Source organism: Ciona robusta, chromosome 11 (assembly GCF_009617815.1).
Source record: "Ciona robusta chromosome 11, ASM961781v2".
NCBI lineage: Eukaryota > Metazoa > Chordata > Ascidiacea > Phlebobranchia > Cionidae > Ciona > Ciona robusta.
In genome coordinates this window covers 4,412,534-4,428,400 of record NC_143245.1, presented here as the reverse complement: position 1 = coordinate 4,428,400, position 15,867 = coordinate 4,412,534, and the positions used below count along the sequence as shown (strand labels likewise).

General features: G+C 33.0%; 2 protein-coding genes and 2 long non-coding RNA genes across 7 annotated transcripts; 2 read left to right on the top strand and 2 right to left on the bottom strand.

Moving 5' to 3' along the window:
* Window positions 1-149: 149 nt before the first annotated feature.
* LOC149728231 (uncharacterized) lies at window positions 150-1,682 on the bottom strand. Its single transcript, XR_016386038.1, has 3 exons — window positions 1,541-1,682; window positions 629-765; window positions 150-282 (listed from the first exon to the last, which is right to left on the bottom strand). It is a non-coding gene; the product is annotated as an uncharacterized LOC149728231 (long non-coding RNA).
* Window positions 244-4,107, top strand: LOC149728230 (tubulin beta-4B chain-like). Its single transcript, XM_089888570.1, has 6 exons — window positions 244-663; window positions 1,448-1,667; window positions 1,939-2,146; window positions 2,573-2,811; window positions 3,017-3,405; window positions 3,562-4,107. Exons 1-6 carry the CDS (start codon window positions 607-609, stop codon window positions 3,712-3,714), a joined length of 1,266 nt encoding a protein of 421 aa, XP_089744696.1. The 5' UTR covers window positions 244-606; the 3' UTR covers window positions 3,715-4,107.
* On the bottom strand, window positions 3,535-15,756 carry LOC149728228 (beta-1,4-galactosyltransferase 6-like). 4 transcript variants are annotated; one of them, XM_089888558.1, is made up of 10 exons: window positions 15,595-15,752; window positions 13,394-13,553; window positions 12,636-12,734; window positions 11,710-11,805; window positions 10,563-10,681; window positions 9,962-10,078; window positions 9,089-9,279; window positions 6,627-6,749; window positions 5,827-5,928; window positions 4,388-5,161 (listed from the first exon to the last, which is right to left on the bottom strand). In XM_089888558.1, the coding sequence occupies exons 2-10, from the start codon at window positions 13,518-13,520 to the stop codon at window positions 5,029-5,031; spliced, it is 1,107 nt and encodes a 368-aa protein (XP_089744684.1). In that variant the 5' UTR covers window positions 13,521-13,553; window positions 15,595-15,752; the 3' UTR covers window positions 4,388-5,028. The 4 variants fall into 4 exon arrangements, with proteins under 4 accessions (XP_089744687.1, XP_089744684.1, XP_089744685.1 ...); XM_089888559.1 differs by having other exon boundaries at window positions 13,394-13,550; window positions 15,595-15,751; XM_089888560.1 differs by having other exon boundaries at window positions 13,394-13,509; window positions 15,595-15,750.
* On the top strand, window positions 14,549-14,880 carry LOC149728229 (uncharacterized). Its single transcript, XR_016386039.1, has 2 exons — window positions 14,549-14,648; window positions 14,707-14,880. It is a non-coding gene; the product is annotated as an uncharacterized LOC149728229 (long non-coding RNA).
* Window positions 15,757-15,867: the final 111 nt, after the last annotated feature.

Genomic DNA, 15,867 nt, shown 5'->3' with positions numbered 1-15,867 from the left:
CTTTTAAATGGCATTTCACATTTAAACCCAAATAGCTGATTCCAATACCGTTTTTCGTGGGACAAATGAGTCCTAAGTTAATGGAATAAAACAACCAATTTGTAAGCTCTCACTACGCTGTATTTAGTACAGTTCCCATCGTCGGCCACAAATTGGAACGGAAACCCATATTGAATAGTTGCTATACAAACGGCAACAATAGCTTAAAATCTCAGGAAACCCAAACGCTGATTTGTGCAAGGACTATCAGTAGTTGAAGGTCGAGGTTTTGTAGACGGTAAACTATAAATATTATATATAGAAAATGCTAAAATTGTTTTAAGTTTCTTAAATCTAATGCAAACAGGAATGTTATTAGGATTTTTTAAGAACGCAAATATAGTTGTATGACGACGGTAGGCGTTAGTATATACGCACATGTTATTACTTATAGATAAATAGCTCAAATTGTGATAATAAACACCACGATATTTAAGGTATTGATTATGCTCTTGTATCTTTATTTTAAAATGTACATTTGTTATTCCCTATTTTATTTTATTTCCGTGTATGTTTTAGAGCTTAGTTTAATATTAATATCTATACTAGATAAAACGACCCCCCAAAATGCGAGAAATAGTTCACTTACAATTTGGTCAGTGTGGCAGCAAGATTGGAACTGAGGTTTGAACAAATTACTGCATGAACGTGTGTTGTGCACTGTTAGTATATAGTACGGTGTGGGAAGATGGAACTTCTTTCCCTTCTTTTATTTCGTCTCATTTGCTGGTAGTAAACAAAAAACATTCAAAGAATTGTAAAACCGTATCCATACGACTCTCCAGCGCATAGACCGTTGTTAATTGTTTAAAACAAGGGTATTTGGATATTAGGTGCCAAAGGTGTCCCATCTTACCCCATAGACGGTACTATATTATACATTTCTAATGAAACAAATAAAAACACAAAAGCTTCTCGAAATGGATACCTAAATGACTACATTTTATGTCTGTCACGCCTATAAGGGAATATCCAAAATATTGTCTCGCGGAAATTTTAAGCCTGCTACAACATTTAGTTTTTGGCACTGATGGTTTATTATGTTCGTCTCAGAATTGTTATCTCGAACCTGAACATTTTAAGTTTCTCAGAGATATTTTTGTCGGTGGTGGAATTTCGTAAACATTAAACCTGTATGCAAAAACGCGCTCGTTGAAAGTTATACATAGAACGGATGTGGGGGAAGATGGGACACTTTTCACTCTGTTTTCTTGTTTGATTAACAAAAAATATTCAAAAAGTTGTGAAACCGTACCCTTCCGACTTCCATAGACCGTTATTAATTGTTTAAAACACGAACAGAATAGTTGGATATGTGCTAAAGGTGTCCCGTCTTGTCGGACCCTATTATACTAATCAGTTATACACCTGTGGATTTATACGGTAACGTGTATTGACTACATTACAGTTCTGGGAAGGAATATGTAAAGAACATGGCATCGGTACAACGGGTAACTACGAAGGAGACAACGACCACCAACTTGAACGTATTAATACGTACTTTGACAATGTGCAGGGGTCAAAATATGTCCCACGTGCCGTACTCGTTGATATGGATGCTGATGAAATGAACTTCTTAAAGTCAAATCCAATTGGCCAAGTTATGAGAGCAGAAAATCTAGTTTTCTGTGAGTCGACTATTGCATTAAATCAGGATTGAAATCATATTTAAAAATAAAGCAACTTGACATAACAAGAATATATAGTAGGGTGGGGAAAGAAAGAACTCGGCGTAAGACGTTTTAATTTTTTTCCTTTTTTTAAATCTCTTCTTGCCTGTACCTATTTAATGATAGAGTGTCACCCAAATATCGTCATATATTTCCATTTAGGAAATTTTGGGCAATCTGTGCTTATGTAACCCCTATTTCCCCACTCTACTATACGTTTTGCAAACAGGTGGTCAAAAAACTGGTAACAATTGGGCAAAAGGTTTCTATACCGACGGCGCAGTAACTATGGAGGCAGTTTTAAAAGCTGTTCGTAAAGAGGTCGAAAGTTGTGATTTTGCTCAAGGTTTTCAGATTATGCATTCGCTAGGTGGCGGTACAGGGTCGGGCATGGGATGTCTTATGTTGCAGAAATTAAAGGACGAATACCCAGGAAAGTAAGATTTACCCATATTTTAACGACACTACGATAGCCAACTGTTATAGATAGTATGCTTTCTCGACAAACAAAATAAAACTTGAAACACAAGGTGTCTGAAACAGAACGTGTTAAAACGATTGTCATTGTCTGACCACGCGAGGGTAAAGCAATTTACATTCATTCATAAATATATTTGTAAGAAACAATATTTATCAACTGAAATTTTAACATTACCAATCGAACAATACTAATTCTTCCTGCTAAATAACAACAACATCCAACATTTAGTAACTGAACTCGAGAGAGTAAAGTCTCTTTAGTAACTGAACTCGAGAGTGTGTTTGTAAAAACGACTAAATGAGTACAATTAGCATTATATGGTCGGTATATATAAGTAATGCGTCCCCTTGCTTATTAACACTGTACTATTTATTTTCTACAGAATTTTCACTACATACACTGTTTTTCCTTCACAAACGTCTTCTTATTCTGTCAACGAGCCTTACAACGTTCTTCTTTCTATGCCGCACTTGATTGAAAACAGTACCGAGACATTCTGTATTGATAACGAAGCCCTTTTCAATACCTGCATGCGTTTAACTGGAAACTCAACCATTCCTGCCATGAACAAATTAGTAGGACCCGTCATCTGCGGAATTACGGCCCCATTTAGATTCCCAGGTGCTACTAAGTTATAACTACATGCTTTATAAAGTAGGTTACTTATCTTCACTAATAGGCGGCCATATTAAAACTGTTAAAATATACTCAAACTCTATCTTACGTTCATTTTGAATACGTTCGCGCCACTTCCAACGATTTCATTGAACACTTTATTGTTTTTATATTGTTGCATCATTCTACCTTTATTTAAACTTTTAACTAGGTCGTTTGAACGCCAACCTTCGAAAGTTAGCAGTCAACCTGGTTCCCCTACCCCGCCTGCATTTCCTTACACCAGGATATGCTCCGTTTTTCGAAGGTGAAACACATTCCAACCTCACAGTAGCACAGCTAACACAACAAGTTCTTGACGATAAAAATATGTTGGTATCATGTGCACCAAGTACTGGAAAATATTTAGGTCTCTCCGCTGTATATCGAGGCAAGCTATCGCAGAAAGAAGTTAACGAACAGATGTACAACATGCAAATTACTAACAGTACACAGTTTCTAAAATGGATTCCTGACAATTTAAAGTCGTCTGTCAATACATTCCCGCCAAAAGGTGTTAACGCCTCCGCAACAATCATAGCGAACACTACATCCGTCAAGGTAACTTACTTTAGTTGCATATATACGCATGTCTTCATATGGACCTATAGGCCTGCTAATATTTAATTAGCAAAAAGTCACAATACCTCCGAGGTGTTGGTTATAGACTTTGGACAATGTTTTTTTTTTTATTTAGGGTGCCTTTTTTGGTTACAGGAGCTGTTCATTCGAATATATCAACAAGTTAAGAAAATGATCAAGTACGGTACTTTTCTTCACTTCTACACACAGGAGGGAATGGACAAAAAAGAATTTGAAGATGCCCTAAATAGCGTGTCAGATTTAATCAATGAATACCAACAATGTTAGAACACCACAGTTAAGCCTATGTATAATACATGACGTTTAACAGCGCTACCGTATAGCGCCCAATATATATATAGCAACACAAATTAATGAGCTTCATAACTTTTGTACATCTAAGTCGTCTAATGCCATTCGTTATCTATGCTTCTAGTTATACCGTTGCTCATTTACATTTAAATCAAATCCACATAATAACAAGACGGTAGCGCAATATTGTACCTGTTACAATCAAGAAATGTACGTGTATGACGCCTCCTAATTAACTGCGTGTTATATATACCAGCACTTTGGCAAAATGGTTATAGCGTGTGCCTGTAATCCAGAGAGTTCAATGCTTGTCGCTGCTACCATTGTTGGTGTATGTGTCCTTGGGCAAGACCCTTTACGGCAATTACTCTATACCCTTTTTGCATGGTCACTTTTATGCGCGTAAGTACTCGCATATTTACTTGCAAACGCATATGACGTTATGTGTGTTAACTTAGTTTTTGCGAGTAAATATGCGAGTACTTACGCGCATAAAAGTGACCATGCAAAAAGGGTATAACCAAGTGATCACAAACAATGGGGTATATGAATATATACCGCCTTCAAAAATTCGATCCGCATATTTACAAGTCATGAAAAGACTTCAGAGAGATTTACAATAAAAACAAAGTCGACTACCCACTAGAAATTATTGTTCATAACGGCCTTTAATTTTACCCGCGTTTAATACAACATAGTACTGTGGTGTGTAATAACTAATAGGTATGGTTAAATGCTGATACAAATGAGATGTTGCATTGTAAAACATATAACAAATTTTACATATTTGACCAAATATAAAATAAATCTGTAACTAATCAATGTGTTGCTTAATTTAGAATCAAAAGTTAAATTAAACATATTTTTAGGACAAAAATATAAATAGCTTTCCTGCCTTAGCTTTGAGGCAATCATTGCAGAAATGTAATACCAATTATTAATAACAAAAACACAAATTGTAGAAAACATTTCATTTCTGCTGAGTAAACAATGTTCATTACACACATGGTGTGTTCACATTTTAGAAGTACAGTAGGCCTATATAAAAATGGAGTTGAAATTGAAACAGTGAAAAAAGGGTAGCAATTACATTTTAAGAAAAATGGTGTTGTAAAAAAATGGTTTAAACTTTAATGTTATGACAATAACAATTAAAGAATCTTACAATACAGATGGAAAGGAGAGACACATTGACAAAGATAAGGGAGACACACATATAGTACTTGAAGAGAGATCAGAATAGTACGAATTTAAAATTATGTTAAAGAACATAAAAATCTAGAAGCCATTTCATCCGTCAGGGCGCAGCTTAAGTGATATATTAGTAAATAACGGGTAATGTCGTATAGTAGGTTCCTTGTAGTGCAGACTGTTTAAACCATCAATGAAATTCCTTTCAACTGAATGTTTCAGCCGACTAAATCTAGAAAGTCAAATTGTTTTACTGCTGGATTGCATTTTTTACCATATTAATATCTTTTAAAACTCAACAAAGGTGATTTTTTGGCTGTGAACCTTCAAATTGGTCTAAAAATACACTTTTACTGTATTATACTCAAATTTTTCTTTCCTTCTAAGATTTTTGAATAAAGTTTAGCACCCAGAGTAGGGACTTTTAAAAAACTGGATTGTTATAATTTTATAGTCGATGCGCTTGACCAACAGGTACTAAATATAACTATATACACAGAGTGACTTTTAATTTGACTTTACAAAACTACTGTAAAACTAAAACTTTCCGATAAAATTGTAAAAAAATGTATGTCTGAGCATATATTCCTAAATCTGAAGGAAGTAACAAGATTTAATTTACAAGACCAATATTGTGCATGGGGTTAATCTTTGTGCAATGTAAATGCAGCCCCAACAAAAAAAACAGATATAAATTTCATGTATATTTTGATACATAAGGTATTCTCTTCTTCGAACTGCAGTTTATGGAACGTATTAAACTGGGCAATGGTGCATAACCTAATTTTAAAGTGTTTTTGAGCAGCTGTGGTATATAGCAGACCATCATACTTTTTTTTGGATAACAAAAATTATATACAAAAAAATACTACGAAAATCGACATGGTACACTCTTACCTTCCTAAGTATTGTCTCTCTTGTGTATGGTGGTTGACTATGGATTGGTATTTTCCATAATTATTTGGTGGACGAGATACGTTGTAACCATAATGTCTGATTCTGGTGAAAAAACTGCTTTACAAACTTTCTTGTAACTTTTATACGGTACGAAAAGGGGGAACTTAAAAGACAGCTAAGAGAAAGTGCTAAAATATGTAAGATAACATGTACGAAACCTTTATAGCGTTCAGGCTTATTGTATGTATGTAACTTACTTTATTCTCGCGTGGCCAGAAAACGACAGTCGTTATAACACGGGTGTTAATACACCTCGTGCCAGCTTGCGAGTTACCATGTATGTTACTTTGTGGGTGATTATTTTTTGGGGGTTTTTCATTTTTGTATGTGTGGCTAATAATTTGGACAACCCATTAGTGACCACTGGGTTGGAGCAATTGCCGTTAAGTGTCTTGCCCAATGACACATATGCCCACAATGGTAGCAGCGACGAGCCTTGAACCCATTACCTCTGGGTTAGAGGCAGGCGCGCTAACCACTATGCCACGGCGCCGGTTATTGCTTAGTGTATCCAAAAGTCCTTGGAAAAAGCCATAAAACATTACAATAATGTTTCGGATGTTTACTTTTTTAAAACTTTGCATATTTTGTGTATTTCTTTACCTCTGACACAGAATTAACTTAATATAAACTTTCAATGGGTTAACAAAACAAATTGTCTGTAAAAGTGAACTGTGGGTTTAAATAGACTGGTAAACGCCAATTAAACATACACAAAATCCTGCAGTTAAGTTACAAACCTTGTATAGAAATCATCATCTTCTCCACCCCACCCCCAGAACTGGTTTGAGAATCCGTTAACATTTTTAAATTGCTGCGTTGTTACACCATTAACGCCACCGAAGAAATCCTCGTATTCCAATCTATGACAGATTAATAATGTCTGTTTGTTAACATATAAACAACTATTCAATGTCCGAATTAAAAATTTATGATTTTTCTTTCTAACATAAATTGCAAAACTAATTAAACCCCAATGTACAGGGTTTGCGCTACTTGTAATTGTGGAACAAAATTTGTAGTTTTGAAAGTGCTTACTTTTAGAATTAGGACTTTTTATATGAAATGTCTCACTCTAAATACAGTTTCAATTTTGCTAAAGCAGATTTAATAAAATCACCATTAATTACGTTAAAAAAATAGTCATGAAAATTTCAAATATTTTAAATTTGACTGTTAAGAATTGCTTCAAATGGTTTATAAATTAAAAGTTAATTGTATGTATATTTATATTAAAGTAGTTAAGACCGATTTGTTTAGTTATTTGCTACCGTATAAAATCTTGCAATATCTCATATCTAGCATGCTTATGCAGGCTGAATATCGCAAATTTAAAAAACTAAATTGAATAAAAATAATTGCTGAAATAATGCTATGTTAGACACAGGTTTCATGCACAAAAATAAACTAACCTAAAAATGTTATGTGTGTAACTAATAAGTTAAACATTTCTAATAGTTGATTGTAATTAGTTATAATACTAAGAAAACTAAATAAGCTTTGACAGTCTCTGTGTTCGGAAAAATCACCATTTCACTTATAGTTAGCATAAAAAATGCTTAGTTGGTTTCACTTTAAAAGGAAAGGATTTTCCATCAATAAAACTGCATCATAGCTTTCAAAAGTTTATAGTAAACTCGGTTTGAATGTATTTTTTATAACTATGGTTTATATTCGACCTAAAAATTAGGATTTTAACTTCATTCTGACAAAGAAAGGATTTTAATTGAGCTCTATATTGCTCTGGGGCTTTCCCTTCAATGTTACTACATAAAAATTAAAATTCTTAAAAGATCGGTACCGATGTACCATTATTGGCCTTGTCTTAAAAAAGATTTGAACCATTAATTAGAATGTTATAAAGCATTAGTTGCAGAGAGATTACGAAAAGGTAACATAACTGTGTAGGTTAGGTTATTTTCAAAACACAACTTGTATAATTGCTATACTGTTTTGAAAAATGTACCCATGAAAATGTAGGATTTGACAAAAAAAAAAACTTAAAAAGGAACATATAAAGATTGAAATCTTTAAACAAAACATGCTGTAATTTAGTGTGAAGATCTTCCATGCAATTAGTGCTCAATAATTGGTTATTTGAACTTAATAAAGCAAAATCGGAGGCATGACAGGAAATCTTGAATTGTGGCAACAAGACTGGTAAGAAAACATGCATGAGAAATTTTCAAATTTCATTCTCGTATATACTTGCTATCTAGCTCTTGTGGATTGTGACATCATCATCATCGTCAAGGTAACCAAGGAATGGATAAATAAATGATGTATGACGGGGTGGCGGAAATATGTATAGCTGCTAATATGAAATGAGCATTGTATGGTCGGTGTGATAAGAATATGATGGTTAGGAAAAACTAATCCAAACAAAGTACATTTTTCAATATTATGTGGTGTTAAATTTAGAACGCTTAAGCCTAGCCTGCAGAAAATTAACTTTATGGTTTTAAAGATGTGTTCGTCAGCCTCACCCCAGCCTCATTGCTAGGCAAAAAAACTGGGCCTAGACAGTACGCAATTGCTTTAACACTGTACGCGAAAACAAAAAAAGTCAACAAATAAACTACAATCAGAGACTTTTTGTTTAAGTATTTTCTGTTTCTTATGAATTTGCCTTATAAATACTTACAATGGGAACAAACTACAGGTAGGTAATATTTGTGCATTTTTAATAAAAATTTTTAAAAAATGAAACTTTTTTATTTTAAAATACTAAAATCCTTATATTATATATAAACAAGTTTTGACTGAATTTGTTAATATAAATTCTAGAGCCTAAACAACTTTAATTTACCATCGTAATGTCATTTAAGGCTTTAATTTGGCAGTGTTTCACCGCAAACCAAATATTCTGTATAATTTTGTATAATGATACTTTTTGGCCAAACAATAGTAACATTTTCTCTTCATTTTTTGTAAATACCTTTTTTTTAAAGTATCAAAACACAAAATTCAATAAATAAATATTTGATAATAGGGTAAAGTGTTTGTTTTAATAGTTGTTTATACTCCCAAAATACTAAAAACTTTAACAATATTCTGATTCTCAGAAATGAAAGGCCAAGAGCACAACAACATATATACTGCCACAATCAATACATAAACAACAGCAAACAGCAACACATATACAACCACAACCATAACACTGACTCATGTTGTTGCGTCACATTTAAGACTGCTGACTCACCTATAACCATGAATGTCAAGTTGTTCAGCGAACAAGCGAGGCATTCCCGTGCAGCCGTAATAATTCCGATCATTCTCAGGAATGTGGTCAACGTCATGGAAAATAAAACAATCGAAAGAATGATCGATTTTCATTGCTTCCACAAAGCCAATGTTTAGCAGTAATGCACGGTTGAACAAATCGTCACCTTCCTGTTATGAATGAATGTAACTTGCTTTATCCTCGCGTGGCCAGAAAACGACAGTTGTTATAGCACAAGTCATACCTCGTGCCAGCTTACAAATTACAAAGTATGTTATTTTGTGGGCGATTATTATTATTTGAATGAATGTAACTTGCATTATCCTCGTGTGGCCGAAAAATGACAGTTATTATAACACGGGTCATACCTCGTGCCAGCTTACAGTTTACAATGTATGTTACTTTGTGGGCGATTATTATTATTTGAATAAATGTAACTTGCTTTATCCTTGCGTGGCCAGAAAACGGCAGTTGTTATAGTACTGGTCATACCTCGTGCCAGCTTAAGTTTTATCATGAATGTTACTTTGTGGGCGATTTTTATTATTAAATTCTTTTTATGTATAGCTAATAATTTGACAACCTATTAGTGACCACTGGGTTGAAGAAATTGTAGTAAATTTTGCAAACAGTATGGTACCACATGCAAACTAGTACAAAACCCAGGTGGATTTGCAAAGCCCAAATTATTAAAAAGTGAGAGTAGTGATCTAATTTAGTTTTCCAGACCTCATTGAACATAATAAATTTAAACCATCTTTTCACAATTTTTCCTATTGACGTTATACTGTCTTGTTCCAGTTACTACAGATTAAACAGTAAAACATTAAACATCTTAATTTATTTGAATACCTGGTTTATTACGAAGATGGAAAATTTGATTCTTTGTTTAATGAGCATGGGGAGCAAGTGTCTGAACAGGATGGGTAAATGTTCAAATCGATTTCGAAATGGGATGAGAAACGCAACCTGTGGGTCATTTAATGTGATTACTAACATAGGGAGACCAGTTTACCATTGTTTTCAAAATGCAACATGACATTTCTAAAATGCAATTACACTTAAAATTGCCAAACATAGGGAACTTAATTAAATAATGTTTCAGTATATTTTTGTGCTGCTTTTTGTATAGCTACCTTAACAGCTGGATAAAAGTTACTTTACGCTGATGGTGGTAACCTATATAATACTACTCAGTTTGAAAAGTTTAAAGTGCGATCACTGTGGGGTAAGAAAACATGTTTCACAACATAAAACAGATACAGAATCCTATGTTTAATCATAAAAATTGAACTTGAAAAAATTCACGAATTTACAGCTTGTTTAAACCAGTTTTATTTCTTCCTCAATTATATATGACAAAATCTTATGTCATATTACATATACTCATATCGTAATGTAATCCTTAAAAAACTCAAGTTCACTTGAGTACAACTGTAGTATTTTTACTCACATTCCACGCAGCAATACAATCATGTGGTTCCCAGCTTCCCCCATGTTGAATAATGTGGGAAAAATTTGTGTTTACTTCAGAAAGAGGTATTTCTGTCATGTTGACATAAATTTGACCCTCTAAAATAAAAGTAAAAACAGTAATTACACTGAAAATAACAATTCCAATGGTGCTTGTTACTTAAAATACGATTAAAAATATACATAAGGCACATGTGCAGCCAGAAAATAAATAAGACATCTTTTATTCTTTACACAAAGAAAAATGCCACCCGTTAACACTTTGATGTACTTTGAAGGCTATAATGAAAATTGAAAAATAGGCGCAATCTCTGAGAGAAATGAATGAAAATGGTATTGATTTATTGACACTTACTTTGAAGTTGGCTTTGGCTAATGCTAAAATAAAATCAGACTAAACAGCATACTAGTATTTTTTTTTAAGGTCACTGGTATCAACTTATTGTCTAATAAATAAAGTCGTGCACTTATTGCACTACATGTGACACAAGTCAGAACTTTATAAATTAAAGTTTTGACAAACTATTAAAATGTTGAGAGTGCACTGACTAAATAATTTTGTGTGGTTTAAAGTTTAGACCTTTTTTTGACAGATGCGACTTTTTGTTAACTGCTATGTTTTTTGTTAAACCAGCGTAAAATTAGGCTTATTTTTTAACAGAGAAATTTTAAAAACTTGCATGAAAACTAAAGTAAAATATTAAAAAAATGTCTTATAAATTTGTTTTTTCTTTTTCAACATATACCAGTTGAAGTGTTAGTTTTTATAAATGCACTCTACCTACTGGGTAAATAATGGCCTACATTATAAACAAAACCCATTTAATTGCAATAATTTCAATCCGCTAATTCATAGCCATAGTAAACTGGCAGACAAGACAATATTGTAGTATATAGAAGGGTGGGGAAAATGGGACAGCTTTAGAACCTAATATTCAAATATCTTGATCGTGTTTTAAACAATTAACAACGTTCTATAGAGAATATGAGGAAATAGTATATTTTTTTGAATGTTCTTTGTTTACTACTAAATCAGACGAAAAAATAGAGTTAAAAGATGTCCCATCTTCCCCCACCCTACTGCAGGCTATATATACAAAAAAAGAAAACTTTATCACTCAACTTACTCATTTCTGGAAACTTCTCAGGACAAACGTCAAAGTTGGAATAATTATAATTTAATGGAAGATAAGGTATTGTCTGTGCAGGAGTGCTTGCTGAACCTGGGTATAAATATAATACTAAATTTTAAATAACTTGAATATTTTATGATTTCAAATCGTTTTTAACTTTTATGTCATATATATATATATATATATATATATATATTATATACATAATGTTTTTCTCAGTCAAAAAAATTACATTATTTAAAGCCCTATAACTTTATATACAAGTGTCATAACTTAGCCCAAATACATTAAGTTCATTGTGGTAAGACTAGTAACCATAGTTGACCAAAAAATTGTTTTTGTACTTTTTATCACTATAACTTTACATGTATATTTTAGTGCTGCCTGAAACGTTTTAATCATTTTCCTGATGCACCGTTGTTACTTACATTAATAAATAATTGATTAGGGTTTATCTATGAGCCATATGGCAGATATACAAATTAGGATCTTTGCAGTGCAGGCTAGTGTGGAAAATATCCTACTTAGTAAAGACATAATCACATTATTCACACACATGTTGGATTCCCTTCACAAGTCTTGCCACAATCACGCAGGATGTATATGTGTGCTCATAGTTATTTATAGTATTAGTTGCTAATTAAGAAAACAAAACACCCGGCGCCATGGTAGTTGGCTCGCCTGCCTGTAACCCAGAGGTAATAGCTTCAAGCCTCGTCGCTGCTACCATTGTAGGCGTATGTATCATCCATATAATAAAACAAATGAAAAAATTCAAAAAAATAATCACTTTCAAAATAGCATATATATATATACATGGTCTCTTGCTTCAGGTGTATGCAGAACACCCTTGGTATAACAACTGCCGTTTTGCAGCCTTGCGAGCATAAAGTAAGTTACATTCATTCATACATACACACCTTGATTTAACCTTCCTTTTCGCCTGCGTATTCCTCCATAATATACGTAATCAATGACCGTTTCTTGCATGGCTTGATATCTGTACAGAAGAGCATTGGCTGCAAAATAATAAAAAGTTATTTTAGAGGTTGATCAAATGTCCAATGGCGTCGAAAGACGAAATACATTTTATTCAAAGTCAAAATCAGTTTAAATAACTTCAACTACATTTTAATAATTTGGGCTTGTGCAAGTAGAACGTTTTTTTTTTAAAAACTTTTTTTTTTAGGCTAGATCTGGTTCAGTAGGATGTCATCATGTCAACGTCATTCAAACGTTTTGATAGTGACAACAAAATTAAAAACAAGTATGCCCATGTTAGTAATATCCCGTGATATCAACATATTTTCAATTCTTAAAACAATTTTGTGTTAGTTAGAAACATTGGTAAAAAAGTGGTGACTTTTTCTATCTTCCTACTAAAATGTGAACATAATTAACAGTATAATGTAATGAGATGATAATCACCCACATAGTAATAACATGTTCAGATAAAAAAAACAACATTTACAAAATTAGTAGCCTATACGTTTTATACTAAAATGCGAATAAACTAACAGTATAATGCAAATGGTAATAATTCACATAGTAACATAGTAACAACTTGTTCTGAAAAAAATCAACTTTTTCAAACTTGGGCTACATTTTATACTAAAAGGTAAACATAATTAACACTAATGCAAATGGTTAACATTCACATAGTTTAAACGTGACCTACCTCTCCCAGGTTTATAATAGATGAAATGCAGCATTGAATACATGGTACAGAGAAAAGAAAGCAGCAGAAGTACAACATAACCACGAGGACGACTAAGAAACCTTGGATACTTATATCTGCGTACCATAGCTAGCTTTATAACACTGTGGTTGGTTTACTTCTGAAATAAAACATGATTTTGGTAAATGAATGAATGAATGTAACTTGCTTTATCCTTGCGTGGCTGGAAAACGACAGTCGTTAAACACGGGTGTTCAGTTTCATACACTTTGTGCCAGCTTGAGAGTTAGTGTAAGTAATTTTCATTAGTTTATTTTTTCTATTCACATAGACCTAGTCTAATGGACTTTTAATATACTGCCTCCTTGAGCTTTACCATTGAATAGATGGGTTATATGCATAGTCAAGTGGGGTAATAAAAAACAATGGGGTACTTGAGGTAAGAGCGTACAAGACAACCCCATTAGCCCATTAAAAAAGTCATTTTAACACAAACAGACTTTGTAGATAAAAACTATATTTATTTGGCTTTATTTTGTTCTAAGCAAGAAGTTTTTTTTCAGTAAAACACATATTACTAAATGAAACAAAACTTGACTAATAATCCTTTTTTTTTTTTTAAACCTTTTAATATGAGATGCAGGTATTTGCTATGTTATTGAATATATTGAAGAAAGAAGAAGCTTGCTGCTGATATTTTCTAATTTTTGCAAACATACCATAACCACACCCTTTTTCCTTATTATTTTTACATGCATAAGTTGTACGATAAATATTTGTATTATTCCCCTGTACTTTATTTATTTTGTTAAATTTATTGAAAGTTATAGAAATTCCTCTTTTATTATCCCACTTGACTATATATAATACTACCTTTTCTTGTTTCATACATCTAATAAACTTCCCTACTTCGTTTTTAGTAGGGTGTTTATCTATTATTCATCATTCTAATCTTCTGTACAAGGTAATTACATACATGACCGGATAATCAACTTTTAAAACAACTATAACAGAAAATATTACAACCCTTAACAACTTGCAACAGTTCTTAAACAATAAAGTATTGTAAATATGGCCATGTTACTTTCTACTCTAGTATCTGGGCTTCTGGTTAATATTTTTAACTTAAGCTACATGCAATCATGAGGTTACAGACTGGTAATATTGCTCAGTCGTTAGAGTGCTCTGACCACGACTTTGGTAAGTAACTTCACTCACAAAATAACATACTTGGTAACTCGTAAGCTGGCACCAGGTGTATGAAAACTCGTGTTATAACGACTGACGCTTTCCGGCTCGTAAGCTGGCATCAGGTGTATGAAAACTCGTGTTATAACGACTGACGCTTTCCGGCCATACGAGGATAAAGTTACAATCATTTAACTTAAAATCATTTTTTTGCAAACCAGCCACACAAAAAAAACATAATTGTATATATATATTTACAATTTAATTTTAAATTTTTGTTCAAACACGAATTAGGAAACTTGGACAAAAAGTTTGAAAAGTTTTAAGCACAAGTGTTCTAATATATACCAAAACACCAGTCTGTAGAGTACGGCAGGTGCATGAGCCATTCTGTTTACAAACTTTTGGTTTTGCACGCCAATTAATTTAACAAAGAAACAAATGTATTTACTTAAGTAAAATTTCCTAACATGATTTTTGATAACAGCACCCCCGCACACGAAAAATAACTGTCTTGAACACGGAAGGTGTTGTCAAGAACTGCCATACTCTGCAGATGGCTGAAGCATAAAATATACACCATCCTTGAAACTTGTATTAAAGTTTATGTATTATACTAAAGTTTTGTAATAAAAATTGACTGCCCACAAAAACTTTCCTTTGTCGTATTACCAGTTTACCACATACGATAAAATGTTTTTCTTGCGAAAATTTAAGCCGTCGGTTTTAGATACAACAACGCAGACAAAGACTGCAGACGAGTTTTGGCAAATAAGCCAAATGTTTAGTTAAAAAGACCTTCCAACCCAAACAATGCATTTCGTTGATGTAAAACACAGCCGCCAACATCCACACAATCATACAAATTCATAATTTATTATATCACATTTACAATTACAAATATATCGTGGAATGAAATACTTAAAAGGTCCGTTTTTATACACGTTACAAAAACGACTCGTTGCGTCAATTATTGGTTTAAGTATAAACTAAGATAATAATTGAATACTCACCATGCAAAACGACCAGACTAGAGAAATACTTTTAACATTGCACGTCCTACCACAGGCTCCGATGAACTAAACAAAACCGCCAACTGCAAATGAAGTTTGAAATTTCATTGGGTATTCCCCAAACATCGACCCGCTGTTTTTGTCAAAACAGCGTCATAGAAAGTGTTTCTATCACTCTGATCATAGCCTATACATGTATGTATAGGCTATGCTCTGATCAAAACAAGGGCACTATATAGTAAACCAAATAACCAATTAGAAACATGTTACGAG